General features: G+C 46.8%; 1 protein-coding gene and 1 long non-coding RNA gene across 2 annotated transcripts in view; both read right to left on the bottom strand.

Annotated features, from left to right (window-relative positions):
- Positions 1 to 2138: 2138 nt before the first annotated feature.
- The window catches only part of SMAP2 (small ArfGAP2), an 18468-nt gene continuing 369 nt past the window's right edge, over positions 2139 to 20237 (bottom strand). The window contains exons 2-10 of the mRNA XM_035345359.1: positions 8135 to 8268; positions 7491 to 7576; positions 6583 to 6661; positions 6124 to 6210; positions 5574 to 5655; positions 5046 to 5146; positions 4767 to 4932; positions 4207 to 4529; positions 2139 to 3262 (exon numbers count right to left, since the gene is read on the bottom strand). Of these exons, the coding sequence (XP_035201250.1) occupies positions 3137 to 3262; positions 4207 to 4529; positions 4767 to 4932; positions 5046 to 5146; positions 5574 to 5655; positions 6124 to 6210; positions 6583 to 6661; positions 7491 to 7576; positions 8135 to 8268 (1184 nt within the window). The 3' untranslated portion in view covers positions 2139 to 3136. The remainder of the gene's footprint in view (positions 3263 to 4206; positions 4530 to 4766; positions 4933 to 5045; positions 5147 to 5573; positions 5656 to 6123; positions 6211 to 6582; positions 6662 to 7490; positions 7577 to 8134; positions 8269 to 20237) is intronic.
- Positions 11733 to 17239, bottom strand: LOC118177568. Its single transcript, XR_004755863.1, has 3 exons — positions 16655 to 17239; positions 14957 to 15766; positions 11733 to 14172 (listed from the first exon to the last, which is right to left on the bottom strand). It is a non-coding gene; the product is annotated as an uncharacterized LOC118177568 (long non-coding RNA).

The raw sequence follows: 20237 nt of genomic DNA, 5'->3' as shown, positions 1-20237 counted from the left end.
CAATTCCCCACCTCAAAATTAAATGAACAAGCACCTGGGCCGTTTAAAATTTTGTCCAGGACTCAAGAATCTGTCATTGATCTCTGAAGTTTATACCTCAAATATGAAAACAATCGTATATATCTAGCTTAATAACAAATAAAAGTAGCAGCTCCAAGGCTGAACTGCAGTTTGTCCTTGAATCTGATTACTAGCAGCAACAGGAAAAAAACAAAACCAAACCCACTTAAGCACACAAAAAGCACCAAGTTTTTAGAAGCACCTGAACTGAAGTGTTCATTCTATCAAAAAAACTCAATTTCTATTTCCAAACTACAAGACATGAAGGATTTTACCTAAACCTTAAACCTCTTTACACAGCCTATGCCATTTTAACTTTGTTGGCCCCCTACGAATTATGACAGCAGAGCAGTTAGTAACATGCACCGAAGGAAATTCACACAGAAGGGTCCAAGATCGTTAAAGGTATGAGGCAACGAGATGCACCCAAGACTTCTCAGCCAGCCACTTCTAACCAGAGCCTTTTCTCTCCAGGCAGCTTGCTTCGAAAGGCTAAGAGGAGTATCCTGACTGGGGTGCATCACACCGAAGCGATCCAACCATACACCTACACAAAGCTATGCTACTTCACATTTTCACTCCTACAGTACCCAACAAACTGCATTGGAAAGAATTACCTAAACCAAGAGAGATGGATTAGACCGGAGAGTTGTCAGAACACCATTAGCCACGAGTTAATTGCTACTACGAGCTTAGCTTCCAACCTCAAAGGTAGCAGACATCTCCCCCTCTGAGCAGCAGACGCCAGCCGTGGGTCTCTGTACTCAGGGACCTCAGAGGAAAAGGAGAGTTAGGTGCAGAACTCACAGTACTCACCCTGGGTAGCTTTTCACTTTTGGAAGTCAGGATGTAATTGCATTAGTGAACAGATTTGGCTGCCTTCACTAATCCACTCATTTTGTAGTAAACTTTGCTTTGATGACAGATTCATAAGTTTAACAACTCCACCTTAAAATAAATGCCACCGAGGGGTGAACGAGGGGCTTCTTTAAGCCCCAGTTCCGTATTCCAGACAAGGGGATGGGCTTGTGATGGATACTTGAGAATGGTTATAGATTTAAAAAAAAGCAAATGGCAATTTTATACTTGTGTTATGTAATGTTTTATATGTGCGTGGTCTTTCTTAATGTAAAACTCTTGTATTTTTGTGGTTTATATGCAGCAGGACTGATGGCTGTGAGGGTGCACGCTATTTTGTAAAATATTCTTAGCCAGTTTTCCCAAGGAGGAACAAACTGAAGTATTCACATTTTCATTGGCTTGTACCTGCATGTACAGTACTGGGGCAGCAAGTGAAGATGATTAAAGCCAGCTTGAAAACAACTTCTGGCCTTGAGTTGAGCTTCACAAAGCATCCAGCCACAAACCATGTGTAGCTTAAAGCCAACCCTCTCCCCTAAAACAGAGATGTCTAAAACAGAGATGTTAGGGAGGAGGAAGAAACCCTGTTTTCTGAGGGACCAGCCTTTCCCCCCCCCCCCCCGCCCAAAAAAAAGAACAGTTTTTACTGGAGGAAAGAAAACCATAATTAATATGCACCATAATTAATATGCAAGCAGAGTAACATCAGCTCAAAGCTCACACAATTCACCAAGCTCTCCAGCAGCTGCACGCAGCCACCCACAGCCCTAGGAAAACTGGCCTTCCTGTCTTCTTTATGTGACTCAAAGCCCCCCCAGCCCTCTCTCTGAAAGCTTAAAATGTACCTTTTGAATAGACCTTGGTCAGGTTTTATTGACCTTCAGTGTGGAGCTGCAGTTCTCCCATTCTTCCAGCTGCAGAAATGCTGCATCTACACGCACCCCTGAGCTGCAGGTTTCTGTTGTATATAAAACTGTCAACTGACCTGATTTCGCCCCTGCTGAGCCTGGTTCTTCGCAGGCAGCCTAGCCCTCAGCTTTTGGGCAAACACTGTTCCTGCCTGACATTCGGGACGCAGCCTCACTACAAAGCAGATGGAGCTAGTCCCATTTGGATGAAGGGCTCCCAGTCCCGACACCTGAAGTGAACAACTCGCACCAGGGAGAGCAGCATTCAACACAATCTGTTACGCTGTTTTAAAAACAAGATAAGTCAGCTGAGGTTTCACTGCAATATTTTATTTGGGAATTTACATATACACAGGAGAGAGCAGACCGCAGAAGTCTGACTTCTTGCTCACGCTGATGAGTTTAAGCAGTTGTGTTCTACTGAAGATGAGGAAAGAAATCTGACCCACCCACTTTTTACGCCTAGATTAAAATGTCTAAAGCTAGCTGGGAAGGGGTACCAGGGTTACACAGGAACAAAAAAATATGAAAAAAGTATAAATTAGGATGTCATTGTCATTTTAAAAGTGTAAGAAAACTTGCAGTGGGCTCTCAGCCCTCGATAAGTTAACTCTCAGTTAGTTCGTTAAAAGTTAAATACATCGATACCACAGATTAGACAGAAAAGCCACTCTGAAGTGCAAGTTTCACATTCCAAACAGCTTGCCCCCACACTGTGCGAGAATCCTGCTTGCTCATGGGGGGAGGGAGAGGGGTCTTCAAAATGACTTTGGTTCCAATGAGGGTTGGCGAGCCAAGCACAGCAAGGCCTCAGCTCCAGAGAACGCTGCTCGAGGGAAGAGGTAGCAAGGCTTGCTTGCCCCGGGCTTGGGTTAAAATCCAGTTCCTCAGCACCAAACAAGGTTTCTACCCCTCTGCTAACCAAAACCCCTACTAATACTAGAGTTTAAGTGGTTCTTAAAAGGCCTGAAATTACAGGCAGTATTATTAAGTACAGATTTCCCAAGTTCCTCAGTCACACCTCTGCTAAGACCCCAGGACATTAAGTGCTACCCAGAAGCATTAGTGGAGGTCTGTGCAAGGAGGGGGTCCACCCCAGAAGTGTGCATTGACTGTGCTAAATACAGGGGAGCTCATGTTCTGGTCACTGAGGTTTCACCGTGTCTGACAGTGAAAAGGCAGAGATGGGTCTCAGTTATGGAAAGAGGTTCGGGCTGGGCAGCCAGCCAGAAATAAAAACCCTGAATGTCTCATGGAGCAGTTTTGAAGAACAGAACAGAAGGTAAAAATGGTCACAACGCATGGGATCATTTCCACATCTGAGTGCTGAGGGACTGGTTGCTTCCCTGGGCACCTCCTCCACCCATTGACTGTCCATATCCCATCATACCGTTAGCTCCATAGAAGTTCATCCCAGCCATCTGCTGGGTCATCTGCAAAGGGGAGAAGAGAAGAAAGTCACGGCTATGCCAGGGAAAACGTGCCAGCCCACAGCAGTCAGCTACCCAAAAACTCTTGCTCCCCAACACATTAGTCTTAAGCAAATCCTTTTAAAAAGTTACAGTGAACAGAGACTTAAAGAAGGCAATAAAGCTTAATTTAAGGATACCCTAAAGGCTAGAGTCCTCTACAGTCGACCCCAAGTTAGATTTACAAAAGCAGATTCCACTCGTTCTCAAGTGCACACACCTTTCATCTTATTATGGAATCCAAGCCACTGCCGAGACACAGTGGGTGCTATCATCTGACCTTTCTTTGCTGTGCTAAGCAGCCTCTTAGAAGAGCATGAATCACCTGGTACTAGTGCTAATAGCACTCCTGATTCACAACAGGGTTTTATAGCACCCCCTGCTATACCTCAAACCAGCCTGTGGGTCCCCAGCCCAGCTCCTTCAGCTCTGGCAAGGCACAGAACACAGATGCAACCTGATGCTACTGGATGAACACCTCTGGATGAACACCTCTGTCATTCAGCTCACATGAAGCTCTAGTTTCTATACACTAGTTTTGTTTACAAGCTTGCCATTTAGTTCCATCTCTCCTCAAGTATTTACATGAAGTGAGAGTCAAGGTTTTGTTTTCCATTTATCTCTAGATAAATGAGGATCACTACCTAGAAGTTACCAGCTTCTCAGGTGCATGCCCATATATCAAGCTGAGGAATTCCTCATTTCAGCTGATGTTACACTGATTTTTGGTCTCCACCATGAACCTTGAGACCATGAACAAGTTACTGCTTAGTTTCCTGCCTGCAGGATCAGTGTGCCTCACCCAGCCCCAGGAGACAAGCTCCAAGACCACAAGGGACAGGGAGATTACTGCCTGTGCCTCTGCTGCCCTCCATCCACCCTTGGGTCAGCAGCAGATCACACCTCACCTGAGTGATGTTCCACTGAAGCTGCTGTGCTGGCTGCACACCATAGACAGGCTGGGGAACTGCTGCCATGCCAGTTACGTAGCCAGCCTGCTGCGCAGCCATCATCCCGTTGGGGACACCGATGACAGCCGCCTGCACGTTGCCCACGTACCCAGCTGGGATGGCCATGGGGGTCACCATCCCTGCAGCCCCAGGCTGGGCCATCATTCCCACCGACGGTGCCATCATGCCTCCCATCATGCTGCTGGAGGGGGCCACTCCTGGAAAGCTTGTGTAAGCTGCTGGGGGATACGCCATCTGAGCCGGGGCCATGAACATTGCTCCTGAAAGAGAGGAACAAAGGGAAGAAGTGTTACGCTCACTGTTGGGGCTGAAATGCCGACCTTCAAATCAAAGACTGCCGCAACGCTCACTTGGCCATGACATCCAGGCTACGCAGCTTGTTATGCTCCTCACCAGTTCTCAAGGACCACCTACACTCCCACATCCCTGCTTGTCAGCTATCGGGACACCCCCACCCACTCTGAATTAGTGTACTGCGCTATTCTGAGATCTGTTACCTTGCGCAGGCAGCTGAGGTGTTTGAGAGCCGTACAAGGAGAGGATAGAGTCTTTAGAGAGCTGCTTCTTCCCCACTTCTTCCCCTTTGCCTCCTGGCTCGGGGAAGAGATTCAGGTTTTCAGGAACAGAACCGGCACTTCCAGAGGTTGGCATAGAACCAGTGACCTGAGGAGGAGACAGCACAAGTGCATCAGCTGTATTTAGCACTGAGGGAAGGTGGAGATCACTGTCTCCTCATTCAAGCATCTCTTTGGCAAACACTGATGTTCCCTGCTTACCTTCCTGGAGTCAGAGTTCGATGCCACTGATGCAAAGAGATCGAGATCCTTTTCTAAGCTGCTAGGCCTGCCATTTGTAAGGGTACTTGTCACAGGAGCATCTGGGAGAGAGAAAGCTGTGATGGACGGACACGCAGATGGCCTCAGGCTGAGGGGCAGCCTCCTTGCCAATTAAGCAGTTTGCACATATGCCACTCAACCCAGTGACCTGACCTGTAACCTACTTCAACCAGCGCACTGCCAGCTCTTCACTCTCCCTTCTGGTGAAGGGAAGGAACTGGCTTAGGACCAAGGAAGCACACTGTGCCATGTCTGTCCTGTTAACCTCAGAGTAGCCAGGAGCCACATGGTGTTTGGAGACCATTAAGTGCTCCTGTAATGCTATAGCCACTGCGCCAGCAAAAAGGAAGAAATGTTTCTGCTGCAGTGAACTGGGAGGGAAATGAAGTACTCAAAGTTCACTAAATTCACAAGAGATGGCACATAGGGGCAATTTAACAACTGCAATAAGGCTGGAGAGGCTCTTACCAAGTCCTAGCAAGTCCATTACTGGTTCAGTAGACTTAGGAGAACTCTTCCTAGACTGCTGTGTTTCTTCTTTCTTTTGAGGCTATGGAAAGAACACCACAAGTCTTGTTCAAGTCTTGTTTTTTACTCTGATATATCAGAGGCTTTAATGAGAGATTAAACCCCTTAAAATCATTTTTCCAGTGGACATAAGTGCTTTGAAAGTGAACAGAAATTCAGAGCAAGTGCCTCAAAGTTGTTTTACTGTCCCGTTATATTGGTACTCATTGTCAAACTTAAGCATGCTCTAAACTAGGAAAAATAACAGCCCAAGTTAGAAAGCTAAGCAGGGAGTAGCTGGATTCCAATCTGCTCTGCACTGCAAGGCAGAACACATCTGCTCAGTATCTGTCTGAGCAGTGGAAAACAAGCTACTACCATTAGTGTGACTCAACACATCCACTGCTATGACTGAGGCCTGAAAAAATGCTTCCATGTGAAGCTGGAATACCTCCGTCCTTCTCAAGAGAAGTCTTTACAATTGATCAATGGCCATGCCTTCTGGTCTTACCATTTTCACCTTCTCAAAGATGATAGGTTCCAGTTTTCTTTCTGATACTGGCTCATTACTCTTTTTCCATTTGTCATCCTTCTCTTTCTGTAAAGAAAAACACTGACATGAGGTCAAAGCTCACATCATGCAGTAAGAACGATAGAGCTTTATGTGCTGTTACTAACCTAAAAAGCCTCAATCTTTGCTCATCTCAAACTCCTAGCAAGCTACCCATCCAACAGCACAGATATACAGCTGAAGACCTACATTTGAAATTAGTCGTGCTCCGACCTTCAGAGGTCCCTTCCAACTTAAATTATTCTCTACAGAACAACTCAATCTGATTAGCCTTGTAGAAATTAGTCACTAATACAGGAAATTTAAACCTGTCTGTTTTCATACACTCACTGCTTACTCATGAGACAGACCTACACTTAACAAGTACTCAAGCCTTCATAGAAGTGATTAGGAACTAACCCTAAATGCGTTGATGTCAATACTTCGGTCCATGTATTTCTTCTTTTCATACTTATCACGAATGAAGCCCTCCACAGCTCTGCAAGAAGCTTGTTAGAGACAAACGATTCAAGAATGGAAGCTTTGCGTAACATTGTTTAACACATGGATACAAGGTACAAGCTGTAACTAAATTAATGACTGTCTAAAGAGCATTTTCAGCAATATCTTTAAAACAATTTAGTCTTGGATCCAACTAGTTTAGCTACTCAATTTTTGCTCCTTTGGACTATTCAAAGCATGACAGTGCTATAAAAGGTACACTAAATCAGGGCTTAATTCCTACTGTGCTTTTTTCTTTGATGTGTATTTACTTTGAACATCACTTAAGAGCATACATGTCATCAGCACAAGGCAGTAGTCAGACAAATGGATCTGATGCATACAAGAACACCTCAACCACCAGCTTAAGACTAAAACTGAGAAGGGAGGTGCTCCTGCTTTTTAGGTTCACATCTGTAAAACCCCTTGCACTACCTATCTAGAAACCTTGATGTAATAGAAAATTACAGCTTTGTTTTCAGAAGTGTTGAATCTTTTCAGCTGTCTCCACTAAGGATCTTAAATGCTCAACCCTCCTATTTGCCACAGACCCTGAAGTGCATCTCACACAATAGCTTAGGTTGTAACACCCATATTTCCAGTTCTCCACCTTCACAGCATGGCAACAATCCTTCTAGCTCTCTTCCACTTTGTTTCAGAAGCAAGCTGCCTGTGGCTAAAGCAATGTCAGAGGGTGCCTAGCTAGGAACTTGTTCTCACAGCTGATGCCCAGGCACACAAAGTTAAGCCTCCTATGCAACAAGGGCAGCTACTAAGCAACACGGTGAAAACTCATGTTTCCCCAGCAGCAGAGGAAGAAAGGATACTGATCTGTTTGAGGTCGCCTGAAGTTTTCTGGCAGAAAGGCTTCGTAAAGACGATTTGCTTTGCCATTCCCCATCTCTTGCATGCACTGCAATTCAAAAAAATGTTAAACAGTTTCACAGACATTAAAGCTCGTACACCAACATGCCAGGCTACCAAGCAAGAATCTATCCATGTTAACTAGGTGCATGTAGTCTTCTGAAGTCTGTTCTGCACATGAAAGCTATTCTTCAGGCTTTTGGTGCAAGCCTACCAAGTGGGAATCCCTGATGCAGCTGCTGTATGACCCCTGTAGAATTAGCCAGCCCTGAGCACTGCATTACAGTATTTTAAGGCATAATAAATATCATATTAGCAGCCTAACATCACACTGGGAGTCCAGTATCTGTCTTCCAGAAACCTTAAGGAAAGGAGGTGAGCAGCAGCTCCAGACAATAGCAGTCCTCAGCAGTTTTACAGAAATCTGTGAAACACCTGTCCTTGCTCTGTTTGCTGAGGCTGTAATTATGACATTTTCCCTCTCAATCTAACTCATCCTGATTATCTTTTTGCTTCACTTCCCACCTCTTTGGTCTCTGAGACTTTATTACCTCCCAGCTTACAACGTCCCACTACTACAACACTCCATTCGTTTCACTTGCGTTACCTGTATCTGTTCTTGTGTCCACTGGTCAAGATTGACAGATTTTACCCTGGATATATGAACTCCTAGGTTCCTGTGGATCCCAGCACAACGAATACAGATGAATACACCAATATTCCAGGACGCCCATCGTGGCCCTGCAAAGAGATGAAAGTGTTTGATACCAACCAGTCAATCCATGGTTACCTTGAGCAACTGAGAAACTGCACCAAGTGAACTGGGACTGAGGAGTCCAGGTCAGAAGTTTGAATTAGACAGTAGCAGAATGTTTTAAGATCATCTCCCAATGATTAATAGTTAGAACCAGTATTTTATTACCTCCCTCTTCCATTGAGCGCTCTACCCAAATAATTCCAAGGGGAAGAGGGAATAAAATAAGTATTCAAACCACTGAAGACCACAAACCTCAATTTCTCCTTGCTTAAACAGTTACAGCAAAATAGGTCTGCTCCTGCTTTAACAACAGAGAACCTTTCCACTGCGATAAGGTCATCTGAGAACCAGCTCCAAAACATCCACTACTGCTCTAGGAAAAGCAGCAGCAAACTTATTATTTGCACCAAGTCTTCTGTTGGCCTTGTGCAGGAAGATGCAGATGAGTAAGTAGAGCAGCACGAAGCCCAGTGCTCTGACCCCCAGGCCAGATCCTGGCCCAGGACCGATGAACAGTTCACCCCCCAGTTTCTACAGCTCTGATCAGGTTCACTTTGCATGCAGCTTTCAGACAGGCAGGAGAGTTCTGAGGTGTGGAAGGGAGATCATGCCAGGAAATAGAACCACGAGGGTAAGATTAATGAGCTGTTTAACTCACTGCAAACAGTTCTCTGGAGGAAGGCTGAAGCACATCACGGGGTGGACGAGGGGCTCCGCAGCCCAGCACAGACACTCCCACTGCTCACAGCCCCCTCCCCAGCCGGGGCCAGCACAGACCCCAGCCCCGAAACCCTCGGCTCCACTGAAGACCAGCTTTGGAAGCAGTCCTCTGCAGTGCGAGACAAGCAGGTTTAAATACAAGATAACCTGGCTGGAGCTGCTATCTGCATGGTTAAGTCGTAGCTGGGTATTGTTGTGGCTAATGGTGCCTACAGCAAAGCCACATCCTGAATAAGAACCACGAGCCTGGAGCTGCACAGCTTTAACCAGGTGATACATGAAGAGGTCCCCATTTCCCTCCACCTGCTCAGGAGCATGAGGTGCACTTTTACTGCTACAGGATAAGAGGTACTGCTCCGAATCAAGTTTTCTTTCTGATGTACCTGATTAGCACAGCTGTTTGACAGCACAGCAAATCCAACAAGTACTTTTAGAGGGACTACAGGCATTTCTGCAGATGAGTTATTCTGCCTTTCCTTGCCATAGTTAAAATAGCAATCCTCAAAGCAAATGATACTGAAGTGGGAGGAGAAAGAGGGGGAAAGTGTAATTTCAAAGCCCGAGAAAAGCAGCACTGAATTTAACAGCCATCTAGCATATCCAGCAAAGTTAAGTTTAACTCCAATTTACTGGGGAAGTCCAGAGCATCCTGAGGGATTTAATGCTAATAAGGCAATCACTGGCTCATGGTCCCTTCCAGGGCAGAGGCATGCAACCTCTAACATATCCCCAGAAGAATTTCTTGCAGCTATCCAATTTTGTGTTTTTGAAAAAGCTTTCTTTAGTTTTCTGGCCTGGCCCAACATTTATTTCTGCTTTTTCTCTAGAAGTGATCCTTTGGAAAGACACTGGTTTAATGATGCTGATCAAAGTTATTTCCCTGCCTAGGAACAGCTCTTGGTGAGCACATTATAGAAACATCCTCCTGACTGCACCTCATTTTTTGTTATATCTACCTAAGTCTAACAGTGATTAAATGGGAGAGGTCCAACCTATTAGAAACACATGGAAATAAATGGTCTGTGGTTTGCTCAGTATTGTTTGTAGCCCACCAAGGTAAAGCCAGGAACTCTGATCCTCCATTTGATTTTTTCGGTAGCATTCTCTCTCAGACAGACCCTGTCTCATCTTAACTGCTCCTGAAAGCTATAATATGAGAGACTGATGGTAGGATTAAGCATGAGATTCAAGGTTAGATTTAAACTCTAGATATATTTAGCTTTTATAGGACTAAAAGGATTAATAGTCAGCTAGATACTGCATCAGGGTTATAGTAATCAGCTCAAGCTTGTCACATGGGCTAGTTCAAGCCCCTGCAACCTCCTACCCTGTGACACAGGATGAGTGTGACTCAGTGGTGCTGTGACACCCATCCTGCACTGGTGTCACCCCTGCTGTGATGCAGGAACTGAAACAGCAAGGGCCGAGTCCTGGGATAACAGCTGGCCATCTCTGCAGCCAGCAGGTGCCAGCTCTAGGAGACACCAGTATAGAAGCAGCTCCACTACGCTAGCGAACATTTAAACAGAGGATTTCTGAAAGCCTCCTAGCAGCTAGCACTTGGTGGTAAATGCAGATATTACACAATGAAAGGTGGTTCTCCTCTGTGAGGGCTGTTCCAGCAGTACTTGCAGTGCCAAGAAGTGCCATGAGGAGGACCTGAGATCAACAGAGCAGAAGAGAGGTCAGAAGTTTGGCGATGTGGGGCTGTTCCTGTGGCCTGAGCCAGGAGGAAGGTGGTGACCCCACAAGTTGAGCAGTCTGCTCACGGACATGTGGGTGTGCAGCAGGTACTTGAACAGCTCTGAAACACTGCCTGAGGTCTCTCAAAGAGGAACAAGACATAGCTACACCCCTCCAGAGTAAAAAGCTGCTTTAAGATAAGCAGCTGCACAAGAGTCAGCAGCAGAAGGTTGACACAGCGAGACCACACGCAACAGGCGAGAGGAGCTCCTGAATAATCAGTGATGAGCAGAGCGAGCAGCAGCAATGAGGCAAATGAAGTTTGCCCAGCTATCAGAGCCCATATAGCTCCATGCTGGTTGAAACTACCACTTGGTGCCCCAGGCAGTGGGGAAGGTTACAGGGCTGTTGCTGGAGGCAGGGGTACCCCACACGAGATGGCTGGTGCTGGCCAGGCTGCCGAGGAAGCGGTGGGAGAAGCCCCAGGGGCCCTGGTCAGCCCAGATTAGGGGCACCAACCCAGCCACATGCATACCCTTACTGGGCCTTCAGCTCCACTACCTAGTGCCCCAGACCTTACAGCCAAAACAATGTTTTTACCACTTTGTTTCTCATGAAGTGTTTAGTCTCAAGGGCGAGGGGAAGGCCGGCTTTGGTGCTGATGTAAACAAGGCTCCCACTTCCCCCTTCTGAGGCCGCAGCGAAGGAGCTCACTCTAGAAATCTCATGAGGAAGCACCCAGAGAAATCTGGCAGGGGAGATTTTTGTGCAGTCATTTCCCCACGGTTTCACATGCTATTTTCAAGGTGACTGACTTGCAAAAAGCCCCAGGTGAAGGTATTTACAGAAGCGAGTTCAGTCATATGTTACAGCACTCAGCTTCCCGAAAACTAAACCGAGCTGAAAACTGCACGGCAGTTAAAGCAACTGGGCACTGACAGAAGAGGCACAGCACTTCTGTAAAAGCCAAAGGCATAATTTCTCAGAGGAAAAACGCCTTTTAGATCAGTAAGCCACTTGAGAGAACACCACCAGCATTCACCAGCACTGCTGGAGCCGCCAGAGGCCTCATCTCTCCCTGAGGCCTTCGGACACTCGGGAGGGCCCAGGACACCACAGGGAGCATTCTGCCCTCCAGGTTCATTGAATCACAAAAATTGAGCCCTCACAGACTAAAGGTTTTTAAGGCACAGCTCACAGAAGCATTTGGCTTATTAAACCAGTAGAAAGAAACATGAAATAAATTGGTCCTTGCATGAATACACTCACTAACATCATAAAAATAGTTCCCTTTAGGCTGGCATCCACACAGCTACCAGATGGCTTTAGAGCTTGAGGCCCAAATGAAAACTCACTTTCCATATGCAAAACTAAAGTTTGCTGCAACGACAACCAGCATCAGACATGCAAGCCTGATGCTGCACTCGGTCGTTTCAGTATTATACCAAATTTTAACATCCATGGAAATTAAAGCAAGTTCCTTGGCACTAACCAGAGCTGGGCATCACTTGCTTGGTTCTGATTAATCATCTCGTGCCCCTGCGCAGTGCCTCAGATATGCAAAATGCTTCCTGGAGAATGCCATTTGCAGATGAACAAGAGGAAAAAGCAGTTTTGAAGAAGAATCAGCTACTAATCAAAGCAGATTCAAGCGCTTGGCTGTGCACTCAGTTCTAGCACAATGTTAAGGCTAGACAAGACCACCTTTGGGTATATTCCTAGCCTGGGAATGGTTGCAGAGAGATCCCAGTCAGCTGTCATTTAAGAAAGCTGTACTGAATGCCTGACAGGGCATTTCTAAAGAGAGATGCACCTGTATCCAGAACAGACTAGAGAGCTATATGTGAGAAACCCTGCTGCCCAGTCAGTGCCTCCATGAGCTGGTTTCATGGCCTGTTTTATATCCCAGCATGTCAAAATAAACACTGCATACCAAGCTGCCCATACCAGCTTAAGTTAGCACCCACAACTGAAACATTAATGCCTAAAAGGACTGTCTGAATCATCTGCCCTTGGTGAAAAAGCTCTCAATTCCCTTTAAAGCCCAAGTCCAGCCTGGCTAGTACACATCACACTGTAGCCACTTGCTGAAAGTTCACACCCTGGAGTGATCGAGGGATCCATTGAGGGATCCCAAGGGGATTCACTCCTCATCCTTTATTCAGACATTACATTTTGGCTCAAGCTACTTGTGCAAGTTTCTTCACTAATAACCCTCCAGAAAGCATTTAAAAATAAAACAGAAATTGGCTGCAAAGCCACTGCTCTTTTGAGAAGGGAGGGGGTCAGGGGAAAAATAGATGCTTTCACAGGCAGGAAGGAGAGCACACAGCTATTCAAAGCCTAATGAAATATTCTTAGTGCAAACAATCATTTGACTTGCAGGCGATCCAGCAAAAGCCCAGCTGTAACTGGGAAGTGTGCCTGCCAGGCCCATTGATCCCAGCTAACACTACTACATGTGTTGAGCTCCAGCATGGTACAACCACCCTCTCTGCACACACAGGGAAAGGGGATGTGGGAAAAGCTCCTTGGAGAGGGGTAGTCCCAGCGAGATGACATCCACATCCTCTCCTACAAGCCTTCACCAGCACTTGGAAATTTCTCATCGAGTCAAAGTTGAAAAGCCCTAGTTTTTGCAGAGCCAAATGAGGAAACAGCCAAGTATCCAAGAGCTTCCTTTGACTTGTGGTTTCCTTATTCTGGAAAGGGATTGCTTAATGACTTACTGAAATTCATTCCATTCATAGAGAAGCTATGACAAAAGCTGTGTTACAAAACAGCTTCCTCTCCTCTCGACTGTAGATGTCTGTTCTGCAATCAAGTGTTCAGATTATCTGGGGAAAACAAGGTAAACTCTGCTGGCAAGTGAAAGAGACAGTTAAACTCAACTTCAAGATCTCTTGATTATGCCAGGTAGCTATTAATACATGCAAGTTAGTGGCCTTTTTTTGGTGTTTGTTTTTCCAAATAAAGGATTGCTGCAGTAACTACAGGCCTTAACCATTCTTTGCATGAAAATGGAAGAGCCAGAGGCATCCACAGTGGTTGAGATTATTGCTCCAGACAACAGCTTGGAGCTTTGCCTTTAAATTCTTCTTAGCTATGTTATCAGCAACCATGTACTGTTTCCCCAAACCACAATGTTTACAGCAGGCACCTTACTGGCCAACTCAGATCAAGCAGACTGCTGCTGGCTCCGTTTTCTGCAGAGCAGGTTATGAAGCCTCTGCAGTTTACCCAAAATGCCTACTGCCCAAGTGCCTGGTGGCTTTGAAGGCAGTCACATCGCAGAATTTGACCTGTTGTTCCCAGAACACCAGATCTAACAATGAGTAGTGGTAAGCCTGCAGCAGAAGATTTCAACCCAAGTCTTATCGTTGTTACCATCTTGCTCTCTGAAGAGGTGCTGTGACGATACAGGCGCAGAGCAAAGCAGAGGAAATTGAAATGGATGCTGTGAACAGCAGGGTGGGTCCTTCCTGCTGTTTTAAGGAAGGGATGTTTATTGCTTCGGTAGATAAACCATGAAAGCAACAATTTCAAGCAGATGCTATACTAAGAATCTATGCTAGACAACTGGTTAACATTACCAACACTGATGGCAACACCACCTAAGGATATATAAAATCAGTGAAGTCCCATGGCACCCTATGCTTTCTGTGGAGGTCAACATCAAAGAACACCAGTGTTCCCTAGACTTGATAATAAATGGCTGGTCACTGGGGTCTGGCCAAAGCCACACACAGGTCAGCCTAGGAGTTGCTAGTGTAAAAGCAACAGCTTTATTTCAAGGAGGCTTGAATCACCATGAAATGATAAAAAAAAAAAAGGTAGTAAATGCCAGCCCCATGCCCAAGTGCATGTATAAACAGAGCAGCAGGACAGAAATTCATACTTTGCACCATCAAAATTCAGCTTCAAATCTTTCTACCATCAAGTCTACTCATGCAGCTGTAATTCTTTTTTTAACATTAATTATTAATTTGTTACATTAACTAATTTATTACATTACATGGATCCCATCTTCTAACCTTAAGTTGAAGATTTGCATTTGGAGATCTGGAGTCAAAGCCCTTACTGTAGCTCCTGACCTAGCAGTCATCTTCTGGGCCACTTTTTGCTACAATGAGAACCTGTTCTAGAAATGAACTCCACTATCCATCACCAAAAAAAAAACGGTCACCAAAAAAGACTTGATAACAAAAGGGCATAATCTGGCCAGCATGGAAATGTACAGTTTGACAATAGCAGAGGTAAGCAGTTTACCAGGGCACTGAAAGGCCAAACAGCACAGGCAAATCCAGCTTCACAGTCAAAGGAAGCTCTGATCCAAGACAGTCTCTCTCAAAAGCTCAAGGTTTTCTGCCCTAGATTTCCTGGGACACACAAAGTAATCACTATTCTGCACCGACCTGAGGAGGACTACATGCAGCTATTCTTGCTTCTCTAGCTTGTTTTGATAGCCTACTTGTATTTCGGAAGATGAGTTACCTTTATACCAGAGGCATTTTCTGAAGAGGCTGGCACAAGCTCCCGAGTGTGTTTGCTACCTTATATAATTTATCTGGCAGTTACTATAGGAACAAACTTCCACTGAAGTTGCAGCTATGACTGGAGAATCACATGGCATTTTTGGACCCTTAATTTACACCCTTTGCTGCAGCAGCCACTCACCACACTTTGGCTCTCCACAGATGGGTCGATATAGCTGGTAGAGAACAACAACAGCATTAAAATAGACACGGTTTGCCAAGATGCCCTCCACTCAGAGGATTATCTTTGTTATCTATTTCTGTCAGATGTAGAGACTTGCATCTCTGTGACTCAGCTCTGCATATCTTTTCTTAAAGGATTTCTTCGAGTAGCTCTTTACTAATCAAAAGCCAGTTCCAGAGTAAGTCCCCCTCAAAAGGAGGATGCCCTTTGCCAGGTGGACAGCTTGGATGGGAAGTTACAGCAACCTACCTCCTCACGCAGGTGAGCACAGGGGTCAGGCTCCCACTTTGAGCTGGGTTCCCTCGCAGGCAGGGTCCCCCACCAGGGCAGCACCACTCAGACCCCCCAGGACAAAGATCACTGAAGGATAAAGCAAGCCTCATGGGCAAAGTTCATTTCGGTGGGCACTCATACTCACTTGAAGCCAGTGCTGCTTTATGCACAAGACCATCCTCTTCTCAGCCCAGTGTTCTACAGGAGAACACTGCAAAAGCAGCAGCATTTGTTAAGATAACTGCAGAATATTATGACCACAGCTAAGAATTAAAATGAGTATTCAAAGATATATGAACCCCTTCAGGAAAGCTTCCATTAAGTGAACTTCTCTAATGCAAGATTTTCTAAGGCAAAGTGAGAAGCTTTAGACCTATAGCTCTGATTTTTGAAGCTGACTGCAGGCAAACAGTGTGCATCACTATCCACTGCTCAGTTTTCCCCCAATGATTTTTCATCACACAATTGTCTTAGACAAGTATTTAAGTTACTCTTCATGTTGCTTTTACCGAGAAGTCCCCTGTGATTCAATAGCTTTCCTCTGCTGACGGAGGATTTGAGTCACAGCAGATTTTATGTTGAATATTAGCAACGTGCTTCATATTAGTACTAGTTTGGCTGGATTAAACCAACTGCAATATGACTAAACCCCATTTTACTGGAGGTCACCCTTCCTGAAGCATACCTGCTGTAGCCACAAGCTTCTTATCCCACTCTTCCTGTTTGCCAACCGCTTCCTACCCCATCCAGTACTTAACTACCTCTTCACAGGTAATTGTCAAGTTCCGCCCCTCTTTCAGAAAGAGCTACTTGAAGAATTAGATCAGGGTTCAGGTTGTGTTCAGGAACAAACAGCTTTCCATCAAACCACTCAGGTTACAAGAAGGGGTTGATTTTGACATGGAACCCACAGCTCTCACAAGACACAAGGGACGGAGGGAAGAGTCAGACAAACCAGGAGGAGCACGGGGCAACCTTAAGTGATGAACAGCTAGAGCAGTCCTCGCTGGTGCTCCCTGGAGGAACTGGTTCTGGTTCCAACGAAACCGGGTCCAAGGAGCCTGTTGGATAGATAGGACTGGAAGAGCAGAGGGGAACAGTTTGGGAGAAGGAGAAAATCAAACAGAATTAGCTGTATGTTGCACAGGTCCAGCACAGAGCTTTAAAGTCAAAAACACAGAGACGACTCCAGTTAATTTAAGTATTACTCAACACAGGACTGTTTCCACTTACTGGAAGACATCTGAGGTCAAGACCAATTTTCCTGATTACACCACATCCCTCCTGCACCTGCGTCACAGCTCCAGCCTCCGGGCTCACGCTGGCATTTGGTAGCCTGGCTTCTGACAGACAGTCCGTGCAGTCAAACTGCCTGACAGCCCTGACATCTTACACACGTGCAACCCCAACTGCTCTCAGAAGGGCCCCTGCCATGATAAATGCACCGATAGAAAGGATCCCACTCACCAACAGCTCATTTCTCTTTTCAGGCATTGCACTCCAGCAACTCATACAGCAGCAAAGGCCTTCAAATAAAGCGGGTTATGATAACTTGGTCCCCCCAGCTTTTAGCGTAGACATCCAGCCTTCCACCTTAACTACGCTGGGTAGTCCCGAGGGGAGCTGTGCCATCGCAGGTGGTGCTAGGACTCCACGCAGCAGCACTGCTTCGATCATTACAATTAGTATCCTGATAGCATCACGTGAAAACCTTTGATAGTGCTTGCAAGAATAAATCTGTTTTGTTTGTGCCTGGCATTGCCAGACGATGTCCTAAAGGTCGCCACTGAGATCAAGGCTGGTTGTTCAGGAACTGGAAGGCCCTTCTCATATACACTGAAGTCTTCACTCAAGCTCAGCTGCCAGAAGTCTAGCCATGCCCTGCTTCAGCACAGGTCACACTACCTCTCCATTCTCTCTGATCAGACCACCCACTTTACCCGCAGCTAACACTGACAGAAGCTTTGCAATGGAAAGAGGAAGAAGCGGGGCAGAGATCTTGCCCACTTCCTCCAAAACAAGAGCCTCGAAGCACTGCGCAGTGTTTGTTGTTGCTGAAGCAAGCCACCCTGAGCTTGTTTTCCCAGTTTCCCTCTCTCTTTTTTTTTTTTTGCCTCCAACAACTTGGACCTGGCCATGGGCAGCTGTGTGAAGCCCTGATGGAAGCCGCTGTGCTCACACTTCTCCTTTCACTGTTACTGCGTGGCTCTTACAGGACAGCTGCGCAGAAGCAAAGCCTTGGAAGGAGTAATGTGTGCAGAGGAAGTTACTCAAATCCCAAACACATGAGGGGAGAAGGGCCCAGACTGATGCTGAGGTCTCTGTAGAGGTACGAAATCAGGTGGGTACATGCAGTTACTGCAGCTGACACCTGCAGGTACCGAAATCTCATTTAGTTCTGTATATAGAAGAAGAAATACAGTAATGAAACCCAGCAAGCAGTTAGGTCATTGGGAACAGGCATAATGGAAGTGTGGGTGGCATCTGAACAGGCTCTGCTTATGTGTCATGCTAGCTTTGAAACACGCAGATCAAGCAGCAAACACTACAGATCCGGTAAGTTCGGCATAAAAACAGTCAAAAGCCAGTGTTTTATTGTAGGACTGCCTTCACAGGTGCTGGGGGAGCCGCCAGGTTCTGACTCTGCCCTCAGCTTTGTTGAGACTTGCAGAGATCCTCATGACCTTGAACGTGAGCTGTCTGACAAAGGAGGGAGCAGGCAAGAAGTGCCACCTGCCTCCAGCCACCCCCCAGCACCATTAACGAAGCGACCCAGTTCCAGTGGCGACCTTGGAGAATGCCTGCTCCCAACACGGAGCTGCAGCACCAACATCTGCAGCTAATCAAGGGCACGAAGCCTGCTTGAAGTGTATTGCAAGGCCTCGCATGTGAAAAGTTGAACTTCTGCAAGAAAGATGATGATTTTGGACATCAGGATCTCCAAATACACACATCCCGCTCAAACCTCAGCTGGCACAGCCAGAGTTGCAGTTGCCCAAAGCCATAAAACAGCCAACTGCACAGAAGCACAGCCATTCTTCCAGGTAGCACTGGAAACGTTGAGGAAAACCATCTGGAGCCAGCAAGTGCCACGTGGTCTCATTAGTGCAGACCTGCACGGAGCTGTAGTTATTAAGCTGTATATCAAATGAAACGTGCTCTTTGCTCTGCACAAGCACACTGCAGCAGCGAGCACTAACATCAGACCTTCCTCGCCGCTGCTGCAAGCCACAGGAAGCCACAACAGAAGCCCCAAACACCAAGCCTTGGCTAGCACCCGGCTGGAGAGCTGGCTGGGCAAACCCTGCCATGGCAGGAGCTCTCCAGAGTGAGAGCTCACATCTCCACGAGTCTCATTAGGATAGTGGAAAATTATTTTACCAGGCAGGACTCAGCACAACTGCAGCCTATTCCTCCAGACAGGTCTCAGGTGTTTTCCCAGACACAAGCAGCTTAAGGCTTCGGTGGTAAGGCTTAACTGTACACTTTGACTTAAGAATTAGTGTCAGGAATACTGCATTTCCAGGACACACCGTCAACAGGAGCAGCTACGCAACAGTACCACGATGAGTAACCGGGAGCCGTGATGAGAACGTTTCCATGCTGTGTACATTACTGTCTCATGCCTCAGAAGACGAGATAAGACAGCTATTTGTGCCCTTGGTGCTGGCATTAGGAGCCACAAGATAAGAGATTTGCAGGCAGTAACGTTCAGCTCCCTGCCAGCAAGGCTGTGACCAACCTGCGTGGTCGAGCAGAGCCAGGTGGAGGTGTGAGGGGCTGCCAAAGCAAACTGCTACTACCAGGGTACTGCTTTTGGGGCTTCCCCCCGACAGTCTGCTGGGAGCCCCTTACGGGGAGCAGGAGGGTGTCAGAGGCGGCAGGTGAGGCACAGCAGCTGAGGGCACAGCTTCACAGCACCATTTTAAGGCTGTTCAGCACTCAGCAGCTTTTAGAGGTCACACTGCAGCTCCTGGACACCGATGGACACTGAGACCCGGCTCCTGGAGCTCATTTATTGGGGCTGTTGGGAGACAAGCTTCAAGTCCCGACCTCCAAACCATTAGAAGAGCTCATTAAGATGGGATTTTAAATAGGCACGGGCATACCCTTAACCCTTCTGCTACGGGAAACGCTCTGCTTCCCCAACAGCAAGCTACAGGAAGGCGCCTGCATCGCAGGGGGATGAGTCGGGGCTGTGCCACCTCTCTGCCTTCAGGGACACCAACACCGACAGCCCCCAGCACCGGGGGGAAGGAGGCACACGGCTGCATGGGTCCCCTGGCAGGTGACCCCCGGTGTCCCTTCGTGTCCCCCCCGCGTCCCTTCGTGTCCCCCCTCGCGGTCACCCCCAGCCCCCCTAATCCCCCACCGCCAGCACCACGCACAGGGGCTTATCCCCCCGACATCGGAGGTCGCCGAGCTCCCACCCCCGGACCTCAGTCCGGGCTCTGCAACCAAATTCGTGGTTTTTCTTTTGCCTTTTTTTCGCTTTAATTTTTTATTACCCTTGCCTAAACCCCCAATACACCCCCATACACGCCCCATCCACCACCCC

The sequence above is a fragment of the Oxyura jamaicensis genome, chromosome 23, assembly GCF_011077185.1.
Source record: "Oxyura jamaicensis isolate SHBP4307 breed ruddy duck chromosome 23, BPBGC_Ojam_1.0, whole genome shotgun sequence".
NCBI classification, from domain to species: domain Eukaryota; kingdom Metazoa; phylum Chordata; class Aves; order Anseriformes; family Anatidae; genus Oxyura; species Oxyura jamaicensis.
This window is presented reverse-complemented; position numbering and strand designations above follow the sequence as displayed.